The sequence below is a fragment of the Strigops habroptila genome, chromosome 12 (genome assembly GCF_004027225.2).
Source record: "Strigops habroptila isolate Jane chromosome 12, bStrHab1.2.pri, whole genome shotgun sequence".
Taxonomy (NCBI): Eukaryota; Metazoa; Chordata; class Aves; order Psittaciformes; family Psittacidae; genus Strigops; species Strigops habroptila.
Window position 1 is genome coordinate 10,083,519 of NC_044288.2, and position 23,389 is coordinate 10,106,907.

Sequence of the window (23,389 nt, forward strand, 5' to 3'; positions counted from 1 at the left end):
TGGCTCTGCTGGGAGGGAGCAGGCAGAGGTATCCTGCAGGCATCTCTGATGGAACGTGAGGGGTTCTTGTGCCCACTCCATCCCTGTTGATGCAAGTGGGGAGAGCTTGAGCTTGGTGGAATTGGGAGGTCCTGCGCTGCTGGTGTAGCTACATGCTGAGGTTCCTTAGTTTGGTGCCCTCCTGGATGCCCTTTCATTAATAGCTCAGGTCATAGCACTGATGCCAGGAAGGGTGGCTCAGTGGCACAGCGCTCCTCCCATGAATAAGTGGGAGGTACAGAGCTGTGAAATGAGACACGGCACAGCTGAGTTGCAGATCATGTTGTGTTGGTTTCCTCTTATCACGGGGCTCAAGGGCATTGAGCTGAAGCCATTGGTGCCTGACCTTGCTGCAGGGTTTTCCCTCACTCCTGGCCGGCACAGGGCAGTGCTGCCCACCCTGGGGCATTGCCCTGGTTGCCCTTTCCAGCTCTGCAGTGCAGGGCCTGCAACCAGGTCAGAGGAACTATGTTTCCCAAGGACCATGCTGGAAGGGGTGATGCTGTGCCCTGTTTTCCCTTGCGTGCCTCGGATACATTTCCACTAGACATGGAAACTATACCAGGCATGAGCTGCTGTTGTAGCAACTGCAATGTTTAGTGGTGGTCACCTTCCTTTCAAGAGCAGTGTGAGCAAAGCCAGAGGGACATTGTTCTCGCATTCCCTTCCCTCTGGACCGGGGTCTGGAGTCAAACAGAGCTATGTTTAGAAGCAGGTGAGGCTGGCATGGCTCATGCCTGCTCACAGGCTGTAAACTCCATCCCAGGCCCCCACGTAACGCCTCTCCTGAGGCTGTGGCTAAGCACAAACCTCTCTAACATCCTCCCTTTGCATCATGCTGAGTAGAGATTTTGAGGTTTTCCTGTGGTCACTGCATGAATCACAGCTGCACTTGGCTCTTGCCATTCTGACACATTTTCATTGGTACATCTAACGTGTTGGCGGTGGACAGAGACTTTAAAAGTCCAAGTTGTTTGTGCTTTGGATAAAGAGAGGAGCTGAAAAGCTGTTATTACCAGCTGAGGTAGTTGGAAACGCTCCAGAGAACAAAGAACCAGGGTGCAGATGTCACTGGCTGCTTACAAGGCTGTCGGAAAGTTGTGCATTAGGGCTGGTAATGCCATTTTTTGGTTATAGATGTGTCTCTTGAAATGGGTGAGGGGTGTAATCTGTGAGCTGAATCCCCATTGAAAAAGAGAAGCATTTAGGGCAGCTCCTCCTGGGACACTGTTGCCCCCTCTCTGTGCCTGATGCCTCTGTACAGGCATCAGACATGTAGGTGTCCTCAGGGGTCCTGCAGAGATGCTCGGCATTAGACCTGGTTACATGTGAGAGGGGATGTGACTCGTGACACCCACAGTTTACCTGTCTGCTAATGAAGTTACTGGATAGAAGTCCCAAGACTCCCAAGTGAAAATGCTTCTGCACTTGATGAGAGATGGTCAGACCCAGATCCAAGTTTTGCTCCTCTACAACAGCTGGAGTGAAAAGTAGATCTTAGTCCGCAGCACCCGGCGAGACATCAGATGGGGAGCCTGCAGAGGACAGGCTTATCTCTCTGCTTCATGCTCTGTTATACCCCGAGGATAGTTCTCAGTGAAATGTAGCTCTGGAACAAATAAAGTGAAGCAAAAGCTTAACAGTGCCCAGCTTAGCAACAGTTGGGACAGAAAGTGAACCTCGGTGGCGTATCTGAACTGAGACTCCAGGGGAATTTGGGGAGGCCGTGAGTAATTACTCAAGCTGGAGTTTCGCCAGGATGCTCAAGCTGAGAAACCATCTTTTACGAGAGTGTGGTGGGAACCTGAGCAGATGGGAGCAGTACAGGTCTCAGCTGGCCTCCCCTTACTCTGCATCTCCCCTGTGGCCGCTGGCATCCGGCTCTGCCTGAATTCAGCTCCAGGTGAAACCCAGAGGTCAGGAGAGCACGTCCATAGGGTTGGAAGTGGGATTGCCCTGCACGGCAGGTCTAAGACCAGTAGCAACACATGGTAATGGTTTGGAGGTCACCCCAGGGAGAGCTGGTTTATGGATTTCTTTTATGACAGCATCTTCCACAGTTTTTCTGGAGTCACCCAACATTTCTCGCCATGAGCACCCATGAACCTGCCTGGTCCAAGTGCGGGATCCACTGTCTGTCGCCTGTGAAACCCGCAGGGTTTGGCATCTCCCAGGGGATTGCTCGCAGAAGCCCTGAAGCATTTCAGGCACAGTCTGGGATGGGCATTGTGTCCTGCTGGAGCACGTACTGAGAAGTGTAAAGCATAAACCCCACCACTGTCAAACTGCTTCACATGAAATAGCGAACTACCTTTCTCTTTGCTCTCCACTGAGGATGGAAGCCACAGGAGGGTAACAGGGAGAGCGTGATAATGTATTAGATGTTGAACCCCTCCTGGGGCACTCTGCCCCAGACGTTTTCGGCTGGACAAGCCTTTCAAACCATAACTCAAACTGCAGGTTTACACATGAATTGCAGCTTTATCAAGAGCTGAGCTGCTGTCCAGGCACGGAGGGTCTCGGGACATCCCGAGGGGTGATGATGCTGGAAGATGGGCTGGAGGAGCAGGAGTTTGTGTGTGTGTGTAGCTTCGAAGCTCGCCTGTCGCTCTCAAAGTCGTGTCCCTGTTCCTCTGCAAGCTGCTGGCTGCATTCCCCCTGCCAACCCGAGCAGGAGATAAAACAACTCAAAAGCATTAGTGTTACATAGTTATTAGCCAGGTCAGGGGGTGATGTTTATTATGAAAGACTCTGTGAGAAGGGATTAACTATACACATTAAAAACCACCCGATACAAGGCATCTGGAAAAACAAGCTTCTTAACATGGAAAAGTACTGAGCTGTTTGTAAACATCCGCCAAGGGGGCCATTGCCAGGGAGGGCGATTATATTTATCTGTGCCTGTCACGGGGCTCTGCCCAGGCTCTTTCCTGATGCGTCCCAGGCACCAGGCCTCTGTCCCGGCTGCCTCCCTTGCAGAGGTGGCACTTATCCTCTCCTGCCCCAAGCCTGGGCAGCAGAAACCTCAGGGCTGAGCTCCAATGCAATGCCAATGGTGCCCCAGGCATGGGCACGGCTCTGCTGCCCTGCCTGTAGGCAGAGGATGGATGTGGGCAGTTGCCAGCAGCTTCTTGCATCTGCATTGTTAGTAGTCTACCAATCTGGTCATTTTAATTAATCCCATTAGAGCTTGTTTGTCTCGGAACCTGGCCTCAAATGGAGTATGGTGGTTGGTACCCATCCCTGGGTGCTGCTGGCCAAGGAGCCCAGTGAGAAGATGCTGGTTGTGCTCCTTGCCCCAGGATCTGGAGGGAGGGGGATGCTCACTCAGGTCCTCCCTGTCTTGGATGCTGAATCTGCAGCAGGGAATAAGACGTGCCTGAAGTGTGGATTTCTGCTTCTTCTAGTGGCGCATTAGTGTGATCCTGCCCCCGGCTATAGGGCTGCTGGGGATATGAGCACAAGCCTCGCTGGTTAGGCTGCAGTCATCAAGCCCTCTCTCCTGTTCCTGACAGGGAACAGTTGTCAGTGTCTAAGGAGAGAATATAAGAACAAGGGCAGTGTGTAGTGATAGCTGCCGGTTCTATCTGCCAGCTCCCAGCCATCAGCAGCCCAGGGACTCCCTCACATGCTGCCTCTGAATGAGTGCCTTAGCCGGGGTGTCAGTCCTGAGCTCCTCAACTACTTGGGATGCAAACCACTACCCTGCAGTGAGTTGCACTGATAGAATATATAGTGGGGAGGAAAAGAACCCTGCTTTTTGTGCAAACCACCTGCCTGACAGCCCTGCAGCCATCCCTGTTCTGAGCTGCAGAGCCCTGCATGGTCTCAGCTCTCCTCAATGGGTGCTGCTCCTCTCACCGGACATCCGCATCACCCTTCTCCTTTGCTCCAGACCTTGTGGAAGTGAGGGGACCACAGCTGCAGGCAGGGTTCAAGATGAAGGGGAAACCACAGATTTATACAATTTACATTATTTTCTGCTTGCCTTGTTTAGATACTACTTCCGTGTTTTGAAAGATGCCTTTTTGTATCTCTTTACAAGGATTTAACCCTTTTAACAAATATCCTCCTTGTTTTCCTTCTAAAATCTTCTAAAAGGTAACTCTTAGTGCATTAGATCTTGTTTTTCCCCCTGCAATAGGTGTATAATGGCCCAGTGCAATGTGAATTTAGTCCCTGGGCTTTCCATGCTTGAAGAAGGGATTTTATGAGTATGGCCAAGCAAGACTGGACGTGCTTTTACTGGGCTGGATGAGGCGTAAATCTGTCTCTGTTGAAAGATTTGACTGCAGTGGCTTTGTCACTTTTCCCGAGCTGACATGGGAATAACAGATTAATACCATTGTCTTCTGAATGCTGAGAAGGGCCAGACAAAAATGCCTCTTGTTCCTATTTTAAATTCTGTTGTTCATTGAATCTTTAACATTCAGCATTTCGAGAGGAAACAAGACTAGATGAAGAGATAGCAGGCTGGCTCCCAAATGAACATGAGAGTAAGTATTTTTTCCCCCACAGGCAGATAGTATCACTGCTTACACACACCAGGCATTGCTGTGCTTCAGAGCCTTGCTGCTGAATATCACTGCTCATCTCATCTTGGAAAGGGCTGGAAAAATGTAATAGGATGGCAGGGAAATAGGGCTGGAGGGGAGCAGGGCTGGCCAGCTGAGGGCTGCACCCGCAGAGGTGCCGGCTCAAGCTGATAGGAAGATAGTTTGTACAACCAAAAACTATTCCCAGGGCTCCCATTGTTCCCGTTGTTTTCTCTTTCTCTAAAAATCCTTGTGACTCATGAGCTACAGCAAACAATTTTATGCTTGAGAGAGTGAAGGGCTAATAGCAGTGGCTGGAAACGAAGAGGGAGCCCTGCAGATGAGGCAGCCGGAGGCACCCCTGGTCCTTCTGTGGATGGAGGAAGGGGATTTTGGTTGTGGGGTACACAGGGCTCAGCTGCCTTGGGAGAAGAATGTAGAACCAAAACCTAAGGAAAACCTGTTATCTTGGTGTCAGAAAGCACTCCTGCATCCTTTATGTGGTGACGTGCTGCTGCCAGTCTTGCTACAGAGAGGTGGTCCATGTGAGATCCCATGTGGCACTGCAGATGCGAGGGCATTGGGTGAGGATTGCTGATTTGTTGGGTTATAGGAGGGAATAGATTCAAATGTGAGATTTGGGTTGCAGGCTGTGGTCAACACCTCTCCTGTTCCTCCTCTTCCTCATGAGCACACTGTGCTTTCCACCATGCACTTGATTTTGAACGATGGGCTTCATTTCTCTTACATTTGAAACCAGTGCTTTGCAGAGTGGAGTGCTTTGGAAAAGTGTGTTTTATCCTAAAACTCTCAGGGATATAGATGTTATTGCATATTAAAAGAATTGCATCCCGTGCTGGGAATGGGAGAAGGGTTGGAGCTCATCCTTCTGCCCCAAGAGGAAGGTCTGAAAGCTCCAAGGTCAGCTGAGTGCAGGGGGAAACGTGTAACGCAATTGCTGCCGGCTCAGCAAGCCCTGTGCAGGGGGACCTGCCCTGCTGGAGCCCATCTGTGTCTGGCTGAGCCTCCTGCTGCCTTCGGAGCCAGTTTTCACCGGGGCTGGTGTGCAGCAGGCGCCTGGAGCCGGCGGCCCCGGCTGAGCACCCGTGTTGGGTGCTGCCGAGGTCGTGCCGCCCCACTGGGTGCGCTCATCCGTGCTGGATCCTGCACGGCGGTCCCTGGGCTGGCTGCTGCTTCCAAAGCTAATTAAAACCAGTGCTAGATGAGTGTTTCTTCTCGTTTCGAGTTAAAGCCCAAAACAGATACGGCTCTTTGGCTCCAGCCCAGGCGCTGGTTTCGTATGAGTGGAAAGTCTTTGCTACAGGATCTCAATTTGGTGTTTTCGGGTTGGTATTTGGAGTTAAGGGAATAACTGGCAGGCTCAGACCGATGGTGCAGCCACTTGAAAAGCTGAGATCTTGACAGAGCACATAAAGTGAGAGCTGAATGGTGGTGAGATTGACGGGCCACTCTATTAGAAGGGATTGTGAGTGAGTCAGAGAACCTGGAAATCAATATGAGGATTGCACAGAAAGGTGGTGGAGAAGTACAGAGAGGGGCTGCTTGGCTGTGAGGAGAGACACAGCGGGAGGAATGGTGCTGCAAAGCTGCACAGCCTGGGAGTCCTTTGCTAAGGGAGGGATGGGAGCGTATCGTTTGTGATGGCTCGTGGTGTGTCCATTGCCCTTCCCATCGTAGTGAGACACTGTGTGCCATGGCATCTCCTCCCAGGGGTAGGTGTTTCTCTCTGAGATTGTCCATGCACAGGACAAATAGATGTTGGTCCATCAAGAGCTCATGGAGGTGCCCCACAGACATCTCGGGATGCAGGGAACGGCTGTGCCTGGTGGGTGAAGCTGCAGGTCCTCAGTGAGGTGGAGCGGCTGAGTGAGGGGTGTGTGGCTCAGGGAGGGGCTAAATCCAACCCCTGCCTTGCAGATCTTTGCCATAACCACAGGAGCATCCTTCCCACACCAGGCTGGATCCAAGTAAAGCATTAGGATGTGAAAACTGGGAGATGTGTTACATTTAATTAGCTTGGAGGGATTTTTTTTTTATTTGGGGTAAAATCGATAAAGCTTTTGCTTCACAACAGCAAATTACAGAAGTAACAGGAAATACTGATGTATCATTGTGGAATGTGATGGCTTTGGTGTCCCAGTGACTTTTCACATTCCTGGACCTCTGGGACTGGCTGTTCTGGAGGGGCAGTCACTCCAGCACCGCAAACTGGTGGGATGAAAGGATGGGGAGATAGAGATCCATAATACAGGCTTGCCTGGCTGGTGAGATGTGAGTGCCAAGGCTTGAAGGCTCGCAGACCCTAGAAATGAAGCTGACCCAGAGCAGTTGGGTTTGCAGGACCAGGCTGTGGTGGCAGTGGTGGTGCTGGGAGAGGAGGGGTGAGCTCAGGTCCGCGGCTGCCCGGTAGTTCTTTGGTCCAGGGAGCAGTATGAAGGCATATCGGGATATTGCAATTTCACTTCTTTTTCCCCATCTTTAGAGCTGATGCTAGCAAAGGGCGAGGCTGGCCCCTGGGCATCGGCGTGATGCATCTCTGAGCATCACTGAATCCTGCCTGAGGTTCCTGAGCAAGCAGAGGTAATAAAGGGAACGTCTCGGTTTGGCCTTCGCTGTTGCCACAGATCGATAGGCAATAAACCGGATCCAGTGCTGGGCTGGAAGGGGAGGCCAGAGCCTGGCCAGGGCTGCAGGGGGGAGCAGGGCAGCCGAGACAATTTGTCAGCTCCTGCGGCCGGGGAGAAACAGTAAACACTCTATTGAGGGAAAATTGCTTGTTTTCTGGTACCCAACTTCCTCTTCACCGCCAGGTCCTCGGTTCATCAGTGCCCAATTTATCCTTTATTTGCTTTTCATAAATAATTCAGAAGAGTTTGAGTAGAATAATTGAGTCTTTTCCCAACCCTAATCCCAGACAATTCAAAACAAAAAGACATTTAGATTACAATTTGAGCGTATTAGCTGTTGGGAGATTTCCAGACAACTGATCTGCTTTCCTTTACAATTTCTGTGCCGTTTCGCTCGTTTCTAAAGTGTTCTGCTTTGATAGTTAATAATTTGAGCATTTCCAGTTCTTCATGAAAAGACAGAGGCGTCGCTGTGATAAAGCACGGGCGCGCACACTGCCTTTGGATGGGCAAGCTTATCTGTTTTCCAAGAAGGAACTAAATAAATGAAGTCGTGAGATTGCAAATCCAGCCCGCGATGTGGCTTATCATCTTCAGGGAAATAGATACAATCGCGCTGATTTGGCTTAAAATTAAAACTAAGCTTCTGCGCCGATGTGAGCTGAAAAGCCAGAAGGGATGAGTTTGGGGAAGACTTAATGCAGGAAAACATGAGCCTGGGATCTGCACCGTGCAGGGGGGAGAAATTACACCGCGGGCTGATCTGTGTGCTGTGTTTTCCAGTGCAGAGGCTGTGAGGTACATTTGGCAGTTTGCTGGAGGGTTTTGCGTCTGCTGAGGATGTTGCAGAGCATTGGTGAGGCTGGTCCTGCTGGTTCAGAGTGGTAGTGAGAAGCGTGGGATGCATGACCAGCTCAGCTGCCTGCAGGATGCTCCAGCGTGCCTGGACCACCAAAGCCATGACCCCAGCAAACAGCCGAGAGCACTAGAAGTTACCTAAGTAATAGCTGTAAGCAAAGCGAAATGTGTTTCGTTTGTAACACGAGGATCGGATGGAGCTGGTTTATTTCCTGCCCGTGGGCAGCAGCCCTGGGGGGAACCAGGCTCCCCAGCAGCTCTACCAGCTCCTCCTTAGGCTGGTTGCACGATGCGGTTCAGGCTCCTCCGTGATACTCTTCATCAGTAGGAGGAAGGTGATGGCCAGGCATTGACATAAATCCACTGTGGCTGCCCACGCCTGGTGTTATAGCAAAGCGATGGGGCTCATCACCTCTCAAGCTGTTGCCTGGTGCTGACTTTGCAAAAGAAAGTGGGGATCCTTGTTTGGCGTAAGGCTCTGGAAAGGACACTGCTGCGGTGGGTGCCAGCATCCCGGGGAGGGAGGATGCCAGGGAAGTTACTGACCTGGCTGGACCTTCCTGAGGGCTGGTTACCCTGGAAAGGGCAGGCCCACATCCCCCATCACTGCTCCTGTGCTGGCTGCCAGGTCGTGTGCCTGCAGCAGCAGCATGAGCATGCCTGCTGCCTGCCCTGCGCTGCCTGCAGGGCCCTGCCTGGCTGCCAGCACCATGCCAGGCAGGTTCCTGGAGGAATTGTGTGTTTGCGTGCCATGAAGGAGTGATGCAATGCTCCTGCACCCCGCGGCATTGAAGGTGGTGTCCTCAGGAGGTGATCGAGTTGGCAGTAAGGGAGGTGCAGGGCACTTAGATGTCAGCAGGGTCCAGTCTGGGGAGTTTTGAAAACTATTGGGTGCCCAGCACTTTTGGAAGCCATTCCTACCTGGATTTGCCCAGAGATCCCAAGGGTGAGTGTCTCCAAAACAGTGTTTTCTGTAACCATTTGGCAAATGGAGCAGTATAGAAGTGGTGCATCATCCTGACCTGGTGCTGGTGGCTGGAGCAGGGAGGTGGCACCGTCCCCGATGCTGCCCTCAGCCACTTGTGATCCAGAAATGGGGGAGCATCTCATCCATCAAAGCAGAGCAGTCAGATGTGAGAAGACTCGCTTGGGTTTGCATTGTCCTCATTGGAGATGGGCACCAAAACTGGGCAGTGGAGATGCTGTTTGCCTGAGTTGTGACCCAGGTCAGTGCAGGGGTGCCAAGAGCAAGGGGTATTCCTACACTGTGTTTTAAGAACCAAGCCACAGTGGGGTTACTTTGCTTGTTTTGCTCTGCAGCCACGCAGCCCTGGAAGGACTGTGATATCTCACATATCCCTTCTCATGTTTAATTAACGTCTGTCTTAATATTTTATCATTTTTTTTAAAGTTGTCACACTGGCAGCGTATTAAAAGGTTACTGTGGTGTCTGGAACCACGCGTTTGTAGCACAGAGAGACTTAAAGGACCCTGATCTTTCTCAAGCTGAGCCTAATTCTGACTGTAATATGTAGGCTGTTAATTATGTTTGTTGAAGGATGCGCTGAGGCTGTGTCTGGCCAACTCAGATCAGGTTTATGTAGACAAAAATATCTCCAAGCAGATGCATCAGGAGGAAGGTACCAGTAAAATTCAAAGGTCCCAACATGGAAAAGGTTGTTTATGCATTATATTTAACTCTAATTGGGTTAGCAGCTGAGACTCTGAGGATTAAATAAACTGACCTAAATACTGGTCTCAGTGGTCTTAGTTAAAGTCTAGTTTCCTATATCTCAGCTGATTTGGTTTCCCAAGTTCTTTCCAAAGCATGTTATCTTCGTATCAAAGGTGTAAAGCCGTATTTTATCATTTACTGTGGTTCTGACAAAGCAATACTCAGTGGGAGAATAGAGTCTGAGAATTGAACAGTGTCTGAAGAAAACGCCTGATCCATCCCAGCCCCGCAGAAGGTTAATGCAGAAGAAGCAGGGATGGGGGTAGATAGAGCGAGCTGGTGTCCAGGCATGATTGCTGGCACTGGTGGTTATTATCTCAGCTAATAGCAGATGGTAGAGAGGAAGAAATCATCCATTTTCATTTACAATTTATTTTTATGCTGCAAGAGGCAGGATTGCTCGAGTCGTTGCTGTCAGGCAATCCTCTGGAAGGAAAATCTTATTTACTGTGAGGGATATTTTTGGAATGAGTTTTTTATTGGAGTATATTGGGAGAAGACTCTGCAGGGCCAGAACTGAGATGGAGAACAAGCCCATTCACTGTCCGAGGGGCTGGAGGATTTCATAGAGGAGGGGGCCAGTGTTCGTTGTCACGGGAGGTTTGTTGGGTCAGGAAATATCTGAGTGTTTGGCTATGGTTGTGTAAGCAGGCACCTAGATCACCTTTTAGTGGGTATTTTCCAACTGTAGCATAACCCCATCTGGCTGTATTTTGCCTTGTGATCCTTGGTGTGCAATGACCACTGGAGCAGTTGAGCCCTGATGGGGTACCTGCAGCTTTTGGCTGTCCCTGCTCAGGGCAGTGAGGTGACATGATGGGGTCATGAAGGTGCTGGGGACAGTGAGGTGACATGATGAGGACATGAAGGTACTCAGGGTAATGAGGTGGCTCTGCATTTCCCACAGCTTCATTCACATCAAGAACATCATTTCCCCGGTAAGGCTGATGTGGAGAAGCCCAGTTGCTGTACATCCCTTGCCATTTGGAGTAGATACTCTTGTGCCTATGTTGAAAACATTGATCCCCTAAGAGAAAGCAGCCTCTTGTTTCTTCAGTTTCATAGTAATGTTCAGTCTGTGTCTCAGGCAAGCTTGCACCTGCCAGACCCCTTCACTCTGCCTGTTGGACCTTTTCTTTATTCCGATGCAGGTTTTCCGTACGGATCTGATAACAGCCATGAAGATCCCTGACTCCTTCCAGCTGAGCCCCGATGAGTACTATGTCCTGGCCGATCCCTGGAGGCAGGAGTGGGAGAAGGGTGTCCAGGTGCCAGCGAGTGCTGAGGCCATTCCTGAGCCTGTAGTCAGGTAAGTGAGTGGGGTCGCCTCTGCCTGGTCCCCTCCATGGGGTCCTCTCTGCCTTGGTGGGATGTACACCGTATTGGAGTGCATGTAAAGGGGATGCATGGGATCCTGGGCTTGCACCGGGATGCAGGAGACTTCCTGCCACAGCTTGCCTTGGCATTTGCTTTCTGGAAGTCCCTCTCATGTGTGCCTGGCACCACCAAGTTGCTGTGCCAGGTGACCAGCTCCTTGTTTGCTCTTCATTGGGGAAGTTTTAGAAATACCTGATAAAATCAAAGGGAGGATAAAAACCTACCAACAGAAAATCACCCAGAACCACTTCTCCTTGGCTGGTTGATGCATCTCGGTCTAGAAGCACATGGCTCTGCTGCTGTTTCATGGCAGGGGTGCAACAGCTGGGCCTTGGATTAAAACCTTCCCTCTTCACCATGTAAGCTGTTTGTGGAAATGTGGTGGGCATGTGAGGTGTAGGGCTTGGGAGAAGCAACCCAGCAAATAGAGAAGCATCTCCCAGACCTCGTAGTGACGACGTCTATCGGCCTAGATCGGTGTCTCATTAGCTATTTTAAAATAGGGAACTCGGCTTTAAAATAGACACTTAAACAGCTGCTTGGGCTAAAAAAGAAGAGACGTGGGGGAGCTGCTACCCATTCGCTGTGTGTGTGGGAATATCCCAGGGTGATGGGTGAAGCGCGGGGGAAAGGCTGGTGCTGCCAGTGGAGGAGGGAAGCAGGCAGGTTGGGAAAGGACCCCAAAACTGGCAGGGTCAGACCCTAAAACTCACAGGGTCAGACTGCAATGCTCGCAGGGTTCGCAGGAGCTTTGCAGCTCCCGTGTTCCCTCCATGGTGTGTGACCCCGGGTGCGCATCGTGCAGAAACACTGCCAACAGCATCGTGATGCTGGGGCTGCCCGTGGGAGCGGGGTGGCTGTGGGGGGACGAGCTTTGCCGAGGGGCTTGGGCAAAGCTGGTGGAGGCTCCGCTTGTCCCACAGCAACAGCAGCTGCTCCTGCAGCTGCCGACCCCGCTGCTGAAGTAAACTTTTGTGTACGCTCCCCTTCCTCCCCCGGGGAAAACAGAGAGAGAAATGAAACTTTAATGAGGCTGAACACATCAAAAGGGAAGTTGTAAAGGGGGCTGTTGAGTTGATTTAATCCTTGGGAAGAAAAAAAAAAAGCCCAAAAAAAAAAAAAACCCAACCAAAAAAAAAAAAAAAAAGAAAAAAAAGAGAGGGAAAAAACCTCCTGTGTGTGGAATATCTTTTTTTAGCTGTCTTTGATAGCTGACCGCAGTCTGGACTCCTCAGTGCTCTGCTCCCCAGCTGAGGCCTTGTGCCAGTGCTATTTCCAGCTGAAAAGTGATAGCTTGGTGCTGCTGGGGCTGGTGGTGCCCATGGGAAGGCAGCCTGACCTGCGGGCTGCTGCGGGCGCTGCTTCCCAGGCTCCATCGGGTGCGTTTTGCATCCCAGACCTCTGAGCCGGGGTTCAGGGCAGGCTGTAGATGTGATCCTCAGCTTTTCCCCAAGCCCTTGGTTTTGGGGATCCTGGGGAAGCTTTCACAGTGCTGCATGTTCCCACACAGGGATGCTCCTAAAGCGATGCTGGTGCAGGTCACCCCTCCCACATCGCCATCCCACTCTGTCCCATTCTAGCACCAGCCCTTTCCCAGTGTCTTTCACATGTTTTTGGGCTGCTGGCATGTCTCCTCTCTGTCTTCTCTCCTCTAAACTAAGCAGATGCATTTATTTTAAGCTTCCATCAAAGGTGGTGTTTTCTGGAGTTGTGTCATCATCTTCCATCTTTCCCTGGTCTCACCCATGTCACCACAGGGACATGCCCACAGGCTTTGGAGGGGACATCAGACACCCCACCACAGCCTGATGCTGCCCATTCACCTTGAACTTGGGTTTCACTTCCACCATCAGGTCATCCTCTGAAGAATTTACTAATACTTGGGGTTATTTTGCTCATTGGCTTATTCTCAAGCTCGGCACTGTGCCATAATCTTTGATGAATTGCCTCTTGCAATACTTCCAGCTTTTTCTTCCATTCCTCAACACCTTTTTGAGTTCAAGCCTTGCTCTCCAAAGAGTTTGTGACTTCCCCTGAAGTTAAACTCAGCAGACTGAGCAAGAGCACCCATGTCTGCATGAGGAAGCCTGGCCCTGCGAGAGGTGTCAGCACAGCCCACGGACACCGGGAGCATCTTCTGATTGGTAGTGTTGGAGCCTTGCTAAGCCAAGACGGGTCCCATCTGCTCCTCTTCTATCCACCCACCGCAGAGGTCCCATCCCATGTCAGATGGTTCTTATCCCCTGTTACTTTCTGTCTGCGTTCACGTAGGTTGTGTGTTTCAGTGGTTTTCCCTGAGTTTTATTCTTGCAGGCAGATACTGAGTGTCATCTTCTGATCTTCTGAAATGTGACCTGTTCTCTGTGACCTCCCAAAGATATTCGTTAGTGGCTCCATAGCTCAGGTGGATTTCTGCAGCCCCTCTGGGTTGTGATGTGCCCCCCTCATCCCAGGCTGCTCCTCCTGGGCTGCTGTGGGATCATGCTGCTTACCCACATGCTTCCTTGGAGAGCTTTCCTCTTGTTGCTCCATCTGCCTGTCCTGCACCATGTCCCATCTGCCTGAACCATCTCCCTTGGCTGGCAAGACAGCGAGCATGGCCTGAAGGGCTTTGTCCTCGGACTGAAGCCTCTTTGGGATATTCCACCTTCACTGCTGCGATGTGAGTGGAATGAAGAGCTCATTTTATAGCAGCGTTAATGGTTGCACCTGCTTTGTGCCATGATGCACATCCCAGGGGGATAAGCGGTGCCAGATTTGTTTTAATCAGGACAGCATCTCTCCACATGCACACCAGAAGAGAAGGGTGAGCAGCTCTCCCTTCCATAGCATCCCTGCTCTCAGTGTGCTCCCACTTGGGTCACCCATATGAGTTGGGGATGAAGAGAGCAGCATTCAGACTGCCAAGGACAGATGAAGACTGCAATCTCTTTTGTATATCCAGTGTTAGACAACTCCTTCTTGCAGCTTGCCCTCCTTTGGAGAAATGTCAAGTATTCTTTCACAAGAGATGACTATATTTCATCTGCCTGAAGAGAGCAGCCTGAAAAGGCCTTACAACTCCGTTTACCTCCCTGGTTTAATTGCTTTAATTTACCCCTGTCTCCATCCCAGCAGCAGTGAGCAGGTACCTTTGCTGGTCCCACCCGAGCTGCTGCTTTCGCTGCCCCACACCTCTGCACCAGATTCCCCCCTTTGCTTCCAAACTTTCCTTTTTCCCTGCTCAAAATATGTCACATAAACCCGACGGATCCTCCCTGTGTCACATATGGGCAATCCAGATTCCTTTCTCTGCTGAAAAACATCCCAGACTGGGAAATGTGGAGCGCCTTCCTCGCTATCAGGGCAGCATTTTGCTTCCCCCCATCTCAAAGGTGTAACACGGGGGCGTGACAGAATATGCTGCCCTTTGTGGAAGCAGGGGATGGATGCCCGTGGCAATCCACTCCTCATGTTGTCACTCGTGACAGCCATTTCCATGTTAAATTCCTAGAGGGAATCAGGCAGGGAGAAGCCACAAGAGCCCCCCCGGGAGCTGGAGAGCCGGCAAGCACTGCCTGCACAATCATACTGAGCCCATCATCCTGCGACCCCAGGGGACTGGTTCCTGGGCTGGGTGATTGGCAGCAAGCAGATTTTGCCATGGAGGGTGTAAGAGTCTCTTCCCACTCTGGAGATGGATCTCGCTCTCCGAAAGGTGCCTCATGCAGCCACTGCTGCTCTTTTCATCTCCCACCTGAGCACTTGGAAACCAGCTCTTCTACCCGCACCCTGCCTCAAGGTTTTGTGCCTCCAAAGCTGAAAATGAGATTTTTTTTGAAGCATTTTCTTTTGCTTGAGCTCTAAAATGTCATAAGCTGGGGGTGAGGCAGGAGGAAAGAGCTGCATTTTAAGGAATGCTTTCCCGGGAAAGCATCATCTCGAAATGCCTCCACCAAGAGCCACCTTAAACTCGAGGGTCCTTTCTAGGTTAGCACAAATCGCAGTGCAGTTGTGAGGAAAGCGGTGGGGGAAGAGGTGCAGCATCTCTTGGCTCCGTGTCCCGCGAGGCACGGATGCTGCTGGTGGCCACCCGCATGCCAGGGTGATCAGGCAGCGCAGGAGATCAGCTGCTTCCTCTCCACAATCGTTTCTGGCTCATCGCTGCTGAAAAGGGTTTTATTTTGTGTAGTAACAGGTCTGAGAATTGCCCAGAGCCTGTCGGGCTCCAGTGTAGCGAGAAAAGCTGTTTGCAGTCAGATGAGAGCAGGGGAATGAGGAGTCGAAGCGAGTTTCCCTCTGGAGAGGCAGGGAGCAGCAAGCTGGCATCCTCTGCCTGTGCATCTCCTGTACATCACCCACCCTGGGATGCAGGTGGTGATGCCACTACATCCCAGTGATGATGCCACTACATCCCAATGATGACATCCTGCCTCTGCTAGAGCCCGTAGCTGAAAGATCTCCAGTGGCTTTCCAGATCCAGAGATGAGCCTGACAGCCCCCTTGTGAGTTATTTTACAGTTGGATAAACTGAGGCACAGAGATTTCCCTCATGAGTCAAGGGTAGAGCCAGGTACAAGCTCCCAGTCTGGTGTGGGGCACATCTGGGTGCTGGATGTGATGTTGGACCATCTCAGCATGGCTCGAGTGTAAGCATTAAGCATGGCAAAGTAATGGGAAGAGTTGTCACAACAGTTCTGGAGCATCGGGGCTGTGGGTACCACTCCTGCTGGAAAAGGGAAGGAGAAGCTTTAGATGAGCTTTGTCTTCCCCAAGTCACACCGTGATTGATACACCCAAGAGGAAAGTGGACCTTGCTGGTTTGCCACGGGTGCTTGTAGGAGGCTGTGAAGCCTTTTTTGCAGAGTGGATGTACAGGGACCTGTCCTGGGCTCATCCATACCCATAGGTATCAATGCCAGTGCCATGCATAGTGCTGCATTCAGCTTGCTCAGCAGAGCATCACTCCATAAAGCAGTGGCACCTATGTGGGATTTTATGCACCTGTACAGGCTTTAATTCCTCCTTTATTTAATGATTTAACGTTTTTGGCATGCGGCTCTTTCCCCAGGCTGATGGGGCTGCAGGCAGGATCTAGAGGTGGCTCTTGGATCTCACATTAAGCCACATTAGTATGTGCTGTAGATTCTGTTTCCTGTGAATTTGCACACAGCGGGAGGACGAGCAGGAAGGCTGCTTCTTGCTGGCAGGCTTCCCAGATATTCTTGGCGTTGCAGATCTATACTTGCATCGTCGCTGTGGCCCTGTTTTAACAGAAAACAGAAAGTGCTGTGGCAACAGGAAGGCACAACCTCTGCGAGTACCAGCTCGGCGATGGCAGTGGCACCAGCGCAGATGCCGTCTGCCACGTTGGCACGGTGTTTGTGCCACTGTCCTGTCCTGGGTCCCCTCTGGTCCTTCTCCTCCAATGGCCACGCACAGGTAAAGATGCTCCCTGCTGCCCTGTGTGTCAAGCTGGTGTGGTGATGCTGAGCCTGGATCGCAACGTGGAGCTGCCCACTGTTCATCTCCTTTGAGCTGTGTTGCTCTTTAGTGGACTCCAGAGGTGCCCAGACATCTCCAGGAGGTCCAGCAGTTCTTTGAGAGGGTGCAGAGTTGTTGTCAGGGATGTTTGTGTCATGGTTGTGCAATACCAGCATCATGGCAGAAGGGAGCAAGAGGAGTGGGTCCACTTGTGGGGTGCAGTCTTGGAGTACTGGGATGGGGAGAAGGAACTGGTGCACCAGTAACATGTATAGGCCTGGGGCATATCCCTGCCCGTCGTCCCTTCTGCTCCCAGTGAGTAGGCACCTTGGTTTATCCCATTGGAGCTGGATGCTGCATCCAGAACAGAGAGGGAGCGATTCCATCAAAGGGAGAAGATAATGCTGGGAGCAAAATCTGTTGCATGGGAGCGTGGTAGCACTGAGGAGCTGTGGCCAGGCTGGACGGCAGCGGGATGGCACGATGCGAATGTCCCAGCAATGCTTGGACTTCACCTCTCCGTCTTCCCTGGTGTGCGGCGGGAGCCCTGGATGGTGTCCAGGCTGTATCCCTGCGGCAGCGTTGCTTCCAGCCCTGGGAGGGCTTCCCGAGGCTTCGTTCTCAGCATGTACTCTATGAACCAGCACACTTTGTTCTCGAGTGTTGGGATTGGACTTCCTCTGCTCGGTCGGCGACGCAGGCTGGCTGTTGACTCATCAGCAGCTTCCCTTGGGCTTTGCTGCAGAAGGGGCAGGCAGGATTCTGCAGCAGTTTGTGTATCTTTTGGAACAGAGCTGCTTTTTTTTTAACATGATCTTTCTCTCTTTTTTTTTTTTAATCCCATTTTTTTTTTCTTCCTTCCCTCCAGCTCATCATGAAAAATGTGTGAGTTTGGAGCTTGCAGATGGCACACTGGTGATTATACAAAGGGCTATTTCTTGGGTCGGTTATCCCCATTCTGCCCTTAAATATGCCTGGATTTGGGTATGCTTCAGAAATACATCTGCGCTTCCCTTTCAAGATCTGAGGCTCTACTCAGATCAAAAGAAGTAAAAATCCCAACTGCTCTATACGTAAATGTTTAGATCACAAGCCGTGGGACATAGGAGCATGAGGAGAGGAAAGCTTGCTGCCGGCACACTACCTGTGCTCCTGGGTACCCCCATGGTGATGCTCGGCCATGGTGATGGATGGGATGTCCGGTGGCACTGATCCGGGCCAGCAAAAAACCCCAGTGATGTAACATCAGTGAGTTCCCTCTGCAGCTCTGTTGCTGGGAAAGGGAGGTTTCCGCTCGGATCTGCTCAGGTAGCCATTGTCCCTGCAAGCAGCGGGAAGGGATGGGTTGTTGGGAGGGTGGTCTGTCGTAGAATCCCAGCCTGGTTTGTGTCGGAAGGGACCTTAAAGCTCATCCAGCTCCAACCCCTGCCACGGGCAGGGACACCTTCCACTAGAGCAGGTTGCTCCAAGCCCCTGTGTCCAACCTGGCCTTGAACACTGCCAGGGATGGGGCAGCCACAGCTTCTCTGGGCACCCTGTGCCAGCGCCTCAGCACCCTCACAGGGAAGAGCTTCTGCCTCAGAGCTCATCTCAATCTCCCCTCTGGCAGGTTAAAGCCATTCCCCTTGGCCTGTCCCTACATGTCATTGTAAAATATCCCTCTCCAGATTTCCCTTTTGGTACTGAAAGGCTGGTCTTTTAGATACCTGATTTAGGATGGGGTGAATCATCTCTGTGTCAGCAGCAGTTCAGTGGTTCAGCCTGGGCAGTGCAAAAGGTGATATTGGTGCTGGAGAGGGCTGTTAGTCTGTGCGTGGTGCCTGTGAGTGCTTTGCAAAGGAGTAAGTGTGATTTACTCTGTCTGTTACTTGTAATCATTTCTGTTTTACAATCTGCTTGACAAGTTCTCTTGTGGGCTTTCAGCAGGTCCTCACCTTTATTAGTTTGCTACAGGAAACGTGTTAATCCAGCCTGTTCTTACCTAGTACTGAGCCACTTGGACTTTTAGTTTGAATGTTTGCTAATCCTCCCAGTGGATGCCTGTGGTTTATACTGGATCAAGCACACAGAAAGTCAAGTGTATTTCAGCAGTAAATGTATAGAATGAGCAGGTTTGATTTCCCACTGCTCTGTAACGAGGTTTACAGCTCTCAGAAGGAACTCTGGTTTGGTACAGCCTCGGGAGCCTCCATATCTCACTCCATCACCTCTGCTCTCCATCCAGAACCATGGATTTAGTGTATAGCTGGGCAAACCCTGGCAGATCTGATTGCTGCTGCTTGCAACTGCTGCAGTAATTAAATCACCTGCTAGTGATTTAGTGCACCTTGTGTCCCCATTGCGCAATACAAGAAACTATTACTTCTAAGTGCTCTTCAGAGTGATGGGAGGAGCAGGACAGCCTGGCAGCAGGAATAGTTGCTCGGTTCTTGGTGCTGTGGATAATCCTATTGGATTTAGGTGAAGCATTGATGGAAAGTGAGTTTTTCCGTGTCCCAGGACCTTGGCGAGGCGGAGAAGGTGGTTTTATTTTCAGTGCACTTGAAGATGTGTAAAATGCCCCAAAACAAGTGTAGCTGCAGAGCGGTATGTGGATGGTGCAAGAGGCAGACGGGTCCCTCCTGGTGTGGGATGGGCTGTGTGCTGTTCCCAGTGACTCAGCGTCAGAACTGTTCTCGTGTGTCTCAGGGTTCAGCATTAGTGCAGTGATTCAGAACACATTAGAGAAACGGCTGGATGCTGCCTTTTCAAATTCCTCAAAGCTTTGCTTTCCTTGGGCTGGTTTTCTGTAAGGAGACGCGTGCAATGGCACCGTGCTGGTCACAGCAACAATCATCTTGGTGCCCTGGTCTGTATCTTGAGCCTTCCTGTGCTCATCTCCATTAGCAGCAGGGTCGGGGGGATTTGGCTGGCTCCTGATGTGCTGTGGCTCTTGGCCACAGCCCCTGCTCAGCCCATGGCAGGTGCTGCCATCACCCGCAGCCTCTCTCTCTGGTACCCGTTAGTAGGTGGATACAAACACAAGCAGAGCTGTTTGCGTTACTGGAATAATTGTGGAAACATTATCTGGCTGAGATAATTAATTCCAGATGCTTTAACGTTAGTAGCTTGGCTTAGGTTACATAAAGAAGCAACGCTTTTTGTCTTTTTATATCCAGAAAACATACACTCAAGTGTCCCTGGCTTCCCTAGCAGCAATTCCAAGATACATACTGCTTAAATGGAAATGAGCAGAATGCTAGCAGCCTGCTGGCTGGGATTGGAGAAGGTTGGAGGGTGGCATGGGTTCCTGATGGGCCACTGGGTAGTGGTGCTCTGGGAGAAGAAGAGCAGCACCCATGGGTGCTAGTGCTGGTGCTGGCTCTGCCCTGCTTGCCCATGGGGAGCAGATGTTGCCTGAGATTGAGATCCTCTGGGGTCAGTGGCCACTGTGCTTTTCTGGATTTTGGAGCCAGAACGGCAGTACAAGCTGTGCCTCCTCCCAGCAGCGGGTCAGAGTCCACTCCTGCTGCTTTTGATCATAGAATCCTAGAATGGTTTGAGTTGGAAGGGACCTTAAAGATCATCTAGTTCCAACCCCTGCCATGGGCAGGGACAGTGCCACTGTTAGGGCTGAATGGCACAGAGAGAAAAGGGGGAAAGGAATAGGGAGAGGAGCCTTCCACAGCATCGGAAATTACGTGTGTATTTTTCTCTCAGCCCAGACACTGCTTTCGTCTGTCAACCAGAAAAACATCTGTGTTTTGTTGTTCCAAGCAGCCCACCAGCAAACCACTGCCTGGCCATCGCTGCCTGCCCATGCAGCCGTGGCTTTCTGCTGCACAGCAGTTGTGCACATGAAGCCTGCTGTGAAACATTCCCCATCCTCTCCTCCACCTCGGCAAGGTGGATGCTGCTCGGCAACTTCCCAGCGCTGCACCTGGGTGCTTCCTTGCCAGGTCTTTTCTCGGTCTACATCACAATGATTTTCTGGGCACTGAATCAGAGTTGAGGCTTAAATTGTTGAGCTGAAGCTGAGATTTGGGCTGGAATATAAACATGAGAAAGACAGGGACATCAACGCTCTGGTCTTGATCTAGTCTGCTGAGTATCAGGCTTTTTATATGGTGATAAACAGCTCAGAAAGGAAATTGGAAAAGCTGTCTGGGTTTCACAAGATGGCTGTTTAGTGCCTCCTGTTCACTTGTTTTCCTCTTTTTATCACATCAAAGAAGAGTGAATCACTTTCTCCTTAGAGGGTTACATTATTCCAGGGGCCTGGAAGGACCCACTTCGGTTACAGGCTGTTACTGGAGGAGATTTTAGATGGAGAGGGGAAAACAGCATTTCTCTTATTGCACCTGTAAATTGCAATTTGGAGTAAAACTTCCAGAACCTGCCTGTATAAATCTGAAGCTGCACATCCGGGGCCATCCAACCCCAACCTGACCATCCTGCACAGAAATGGGGTTGTCACAAGGAGATTTCCAGTCCCAAACAGCGAGACCCTGAATGGTCCTGGAGCCGAAAGGAGTTTCCCAGCCAAGGCGCAGGCACAGTGCCAGCAACTGTGGGATGTGCCCTGCGGAGCTGCGCAGCTCCCGATAGCTGGGGGTGGTTTAAAAGCTGATAATGATCATTTCTGATATTCACTGGATAGTGCTGAGTGTCCAGGGTTTAGCTGGAAAAAACAACAGCTAAAGGGATGGTGGGTGTCGTTGAGCCGCGCTATCCTGTACTGGTCCCTGCCTGGCAGAGGACGCTGGGATCCCTGACGCATCCCAGGGTCCTTGACGCATCCTGAGGTCCCTGATGCATCCCGGGGTCCCTGACACATCTCCAGCGCAGGAGGGATGGGGTGTGCAGCCTGCAAGCAGCCAGCCAGGCATTACGTCACCCCGAGCCACACTCACTGGCTGCTGGTACCCAGAGGGCAGGACACTGCTGCAAACAGCGTTAACCCCTTCCTGAGCATCCCCCGTGCCACTTGGGTAACACAAAGGGACCTTCACGGTGCTGAGCATTGGCCATCAATGTCTGCACAGTCAGGGGGTGCATTTTGGGTGTGGGTGCTCCTGTTACAAGAGCTTGTGGGATCCTTCCAGGGCCAAATCCAGCTGCTTTGTTCTCCCAGAACAGCAGAAAGAAGCCAAATGAGAGCTTTGGAGCTGAACCAAGTGTTTATCACCTGCGTATGTTTTTGGGACAAGCAGTTTACTGAAGGGTTAGGGTATATTAGAGGGTGGTGCCAGCCCAGCCATCCATCATACCCATCAGCAGTGGTGGTGATGAACCGTGTGGTTGCACTGGGATGCTTGCTTCAGCATGGATGTGCACAGGAGGGGTTGATGTTACGTTACCTCCATCAACTTCTTTTGCTAGAAATGTGCTTGTTACAGCCCCTGACACAAGGATAGCCCATGAATGGCACAAAGTGGGGTGGCAGACTGGGCCACCAGACCAGACAGCTACTGCAGGTTCCTCTTCGCAGACCCACCTTTGGCTCCTCGGCTGAGCCCTCTGCCCGCTCTGTTATGTATGTATGAATTTTTGTGGGTTTGCAAAGGCTGTTGCCAAATCTTGAGGGGTTTTGGCTCCAACAGCCAATAAGGAAATACTGCACATTCTTACTTTGCTGCACAAAGTGGTCCCAGCAGTGCCAGCTGAAAATGGGGCTTTAAATCCGTTGGTGCTCTTGTTTGTTAAAATAAAGGGGTTTGTTGCTGTGACCATTCACCCCATCCTCTGCCTTCGTGTCACTGCTGTCTTATGGACAAGCTATAGCATCTATAAAATCTACTAACTTAAGTTCATAAGAAGGTTGGGGCTCTGCTCCAAATGCCCTGCTAGATACTAATAAACAGAGGATGAAAATCATCCCTTTAAATTGCCTTTTTAAAGTTGTCATGTGCTGCAGGAGAATTCCCCCGCAAGCGGAGCTGTTGGTGAGAACAGGATCAGCGTCTACTGAAGGTTGCTGGCAGAGTTATCTTTCCACTGACTTTCCTAAGCTGATTTATTTATGGATGCTGGACAAGACTAATTTAGACTGGAATGTAGGTAAAGAAAAGATGATTGACTGAAGCCTTCATCGTAATAAAATGAAGTATTTTCAGAAGAGAAACTGGATTAATTATTTCTATCTAGTATATTAAAAGGGAGCATATAGAAAAAATTGTCTTCTCCCTTCAGCCAAGTGAAGCATTCAGTTTACAGAGATGATTAACCATGGGAATTTGCCGAGTATATTTTAATACTGTGTAATGTTCTCCAGGGATACATGTGATCCTCAAGAGTGTTGGGGTCCACTTACTCCTTTTCCTCAAGTGCCCTTGAGACCCACTTTCAGACTAATGGCCTCAGGTTTGTTGTGCTTTTCAGGCTGCTCCCAATTTTCAACCCTTCGTTTAAATAAGCCCTTGATTGATACAGGGTTTGATGGGTTTTAATGCTGTGTCTCTGGTTGGATAAATAAAGGAGTAAATGCTCCTCCAGTGTAATCGAGCTTCTGCAGATGGTTTGGCACTTGGTGGAGGCTTTGCCTTGGTGATGTTTTGCTGTGATGGTGGAGGGAGAGTCACAGCATCTCGATGTGGGCACATCACCAGCAAATACCAGGACTGGGAGCTGTCATGGGAACATGTGTGGTCCCATCAGATCCCTGCTTGGAAAATGGGTCATCGCAGTAGTGCGTTGCACGGGGAGGGCACACATCGCCATTGTCCCGGGTTGTTGGGGTGGCAGCACCCCAAGGT

At 50.9% G+C, this 23,389-nt stretch overlaps 1 protein-coding gene across 3 annotated transcripts in view; it reads left to right on the plus strand.

Annotated features, from left to right (window-relative positions):
* JADE2 (jade family PHD finger 2) overlaps positions 1-23,389 on the plus strand; it is a 77,574-nt gene that overhangs the window by 10,944 nt on the left and 43,241 nt on the right. For all 3 annotated transcript variants that reach the window (XM_030504418.1, XM_030504417.1, XM_030504420.1), the window contains exon 4: positions 10,967-11,124. In XM_030504418.1, the coding sequence (XP_030360278.1) occupies positions 10,967-11,124 (158 nt within the window). The remainder of the gene's footprint in view (positions 1-10,966; positions 11,125-23,389) is intronic.